The 2,500-nt window shown below is 42.5% G+C and overlaps 1 protein-coding gene across 3 annotated transcripts in view; it reads right to left on the bottom strand.

Annotated features, from left to right (window-relative positions):
• LOC111343784 (uncharacterized) overlaps positions 1–2,500 on the bottom strand; it is a 14,230-nt gene that overhangs the window by 1,457 nt on the left and 10,273 nt on the right. For 2 of the 3 annotated variants that reach the window (XM_022950978.2, XM_022950985.2), the window contains exons 11-14: positions 2,105–2,230; positions 1,340–1,497; positions 663–815; positions 312–420 (exon numbers count right to left, since the gene is read on the bottom strand). In XM_022950978.2, coding sequence (XP_022806713.2) covers positions 312–420; positions 663–815; positions 1,340–1,497; positions 2,105–2,230 — 546 coding nt within the window. Of the gene's footprint in view, positions 1–113; positions 244–297; positions 421–662; positions 816–1,339; positions 1,498–2,104; positions 2,231–2,500 lie in introns of those variants that run through there. The other variant, XM_022950992.2, reaches the window with a different exon arrangement.

Raw genomic sequence — 2,500 nt, 5'->3', positions numbered from 1 at the left:
GTATGGAGAATATGCAAACTGATGTTAGGGTGGAAAGCAAACTGCAAGCTTCGCAATTTTTAATTCAGAAAAAAAGGGACCTCGTGTACACAATGACGCTGCAGTCTTATCTCGATCGGTTCTATTCTTGATCACAAAGCACCATGTCATAAACCTTACTTCAGAAATAACTAAGAGTGCCACGCTCTCCCCACATTTTTCTTGGTAAATGATCTCATTGAATGGCTCGACGATTGTGCACAGCGGTAAGAAAATCAACGCAAAATAATCTGATAGAATGGTAAGTCCAGAGGGGCTTTACGCATGCGTACCTGTAAAAATCTAATGAGATATGAGAGAACGAGTCTGTTGACTTCAGGAAGAGACATCGCCAGTGCCACAGCCACCGTAGGGTCATCACAGTTGTTAACGCACCTTTCAGTAAGAAGGAGTCAAGGAAACATGACGTTCAACAGGCACTGACGAAAACTATAAATTATAAATGATATTTTTCAAGGGTCCAACCCAGATCTCTCGATTCAAAGTCTAGCGCGCTACTCACCACGCGACCGCAGTTACTGTTAGTGCACCACAGCACACTCATTGTAACCTCTCTAACCTGTTTCAGGTTAAAGGCTAAGCCCCGCCTAAACACTACAGAATTTACTTCATTTCAAGGATATTAAAACTGTTCCGGTATGAGAGGTTCGTGGAGCTCTCTGAACCAAAGTTTCAGAAGTGATGCGGGTACATGGGGGTCTGTGATCTCTGTGGGAACCTTCAATTGGTCAAGCTTGATTTTCTGGGAGTTCACTTCGTCGATGTCTCCAGGGACCCTGTAAAGGACAAGGAAAAAATAGGCACCCCTTTGATGTTGTTCGCGAATATACTCTGTTATCGTGCGCTTGTTTTCAATTATCTTGGTAATTACAAATAAAACTGTCTTTAATTGGAATTAAGATGTAAATGAGTGTCTTAGAGACGTTTCTACCTGAAAAAAGCCCACACAACGCTTACGAAAGCGACATTATTATGGTATCATGCGTAGCAGCCATTTCGTTTCCTTTTATCTGAGCGGGAGAATCGAGGACGGAGCGGGTGCTGCGGTGCTGTAGCGACAGGGAGTTTCCCTCCTTACTCCTCCCACACGCTTATCGCATTTTTGGGTCGCTTTTGTCCCAGCTCCCGCTCCGCTCACACTTCTCCTGCTTGGAGAAACAGAGAGGCGTTTACACAGGCTCTGTAGTTGACCCTTACAGCAAATAAAGGCGGACACTTCCCACAAAACCGACAACTAAGTGGGCAAAGGGAAGCCCAAAAACAAGGAGTCGTTTCTCCTTTTTCCTACTTTCTACCTTACCTGAAAATACCTTCCGTTGAAGAACCATTGTGCTGCAGCACCGATTCAGCTAAGGTTGGTAAAATCCATGGCAGTTTGAGTGAAGGGAAACGCTTGGCCTGCGCTCCCATGATGTCCTCAAGGGTAGCGCCAAACATGGACGGGTTGAACACGGAGGACTGGGAACGAAAATAAATAACAGTTAAAATATTCATAAATAAAGAAATCTATTTGAAACAATGAATGATAGGTTACGAATTACTTTCCAGAGGCAATTTGAGATTGGAAACGATATCAAAAACCCTGAGGATACCGAAGAAGACGACTACGAGGAAATAAAGAGACATTCACTTCGGTGGCTAATCTCTGAACCTACAAGGAAGGGATAAATTAGCGACTGGCTATCATCCAACGGTCAAAATGCGATTTATTTCAAGTAACCATCCATTGTTATGTGTTTTTATTTTCTCTTTTTTGTTTGTTTTGTTTTGCAAGTTTGTCAAGACAGGCTACCATTAGGCATCCATTCCAATAATCCCAGTGACTGGTGAGGGCTATTGTCTAAATGCTAAGACCACAGCAATATTGTACGCAATGCTTTAACCAAAAGTACGATTTTTGAATGGTTAAGACTTCTTATGCCGGCCCAGTGTGGTCAGTGGTTACGGTTGCCAAGTTAAAGGACGTCAAATAGTCCAGGATACAAAGCGCCCACAAACGAAGATGAGCTGCCGTAAAATATTCTACTCTTCTTCATAAGTTGGTATGTTTTATTTGCCGAATTACCTTCGCCTGTTGAATTTCCTCGACGCTTGGTTTCCTAAGGCCGCGCTTAGCGCCAGTTCTAGACATTCTTTTGAGTCTTACGGAGCAATGCCTGACATAATGAGGAACAGGGGTCTGAACAGGAATCTGAAATAAACAACATTCAGACACAAAAAGAATTTTAATCAAATTATAATGAAAAATCGTTAAACAACTCAATATAATTGGAGGCGGCCAACACCAAATAGAAAGATGTCCAATCTGACTGGGGTGGGTGGGCATGAGGCAGGAAAGAAAATAAAGGAAAAACTAGAGAACTGATTTGGTTGAGACAATCGTTAGGTTGTTTTTGTTCCAATAGGCTGTTAAACGTACAGGTTGTACAGTAAAAAACAGCCTGGAGGACTAAAAACTCTT

Source organism: Stylophora pistillata, chromosome 3, assembly GCF_964205215.1.
Source record: "Stylophora pistillata chromosome 3, jaStyPist1.2, whole genome shotgun sequence".
Classification (NCBI taxonomy): domain Eukaryota; kingdom Metazoa; phylum Cnidaria; class Anthozoa; order Scleractinia; family Pocilloporidae; genus Stylophora; species Stylophora pistillata.
This window is presented reverse-complemented; position numbering and strand designations above follow the sequence as displayed.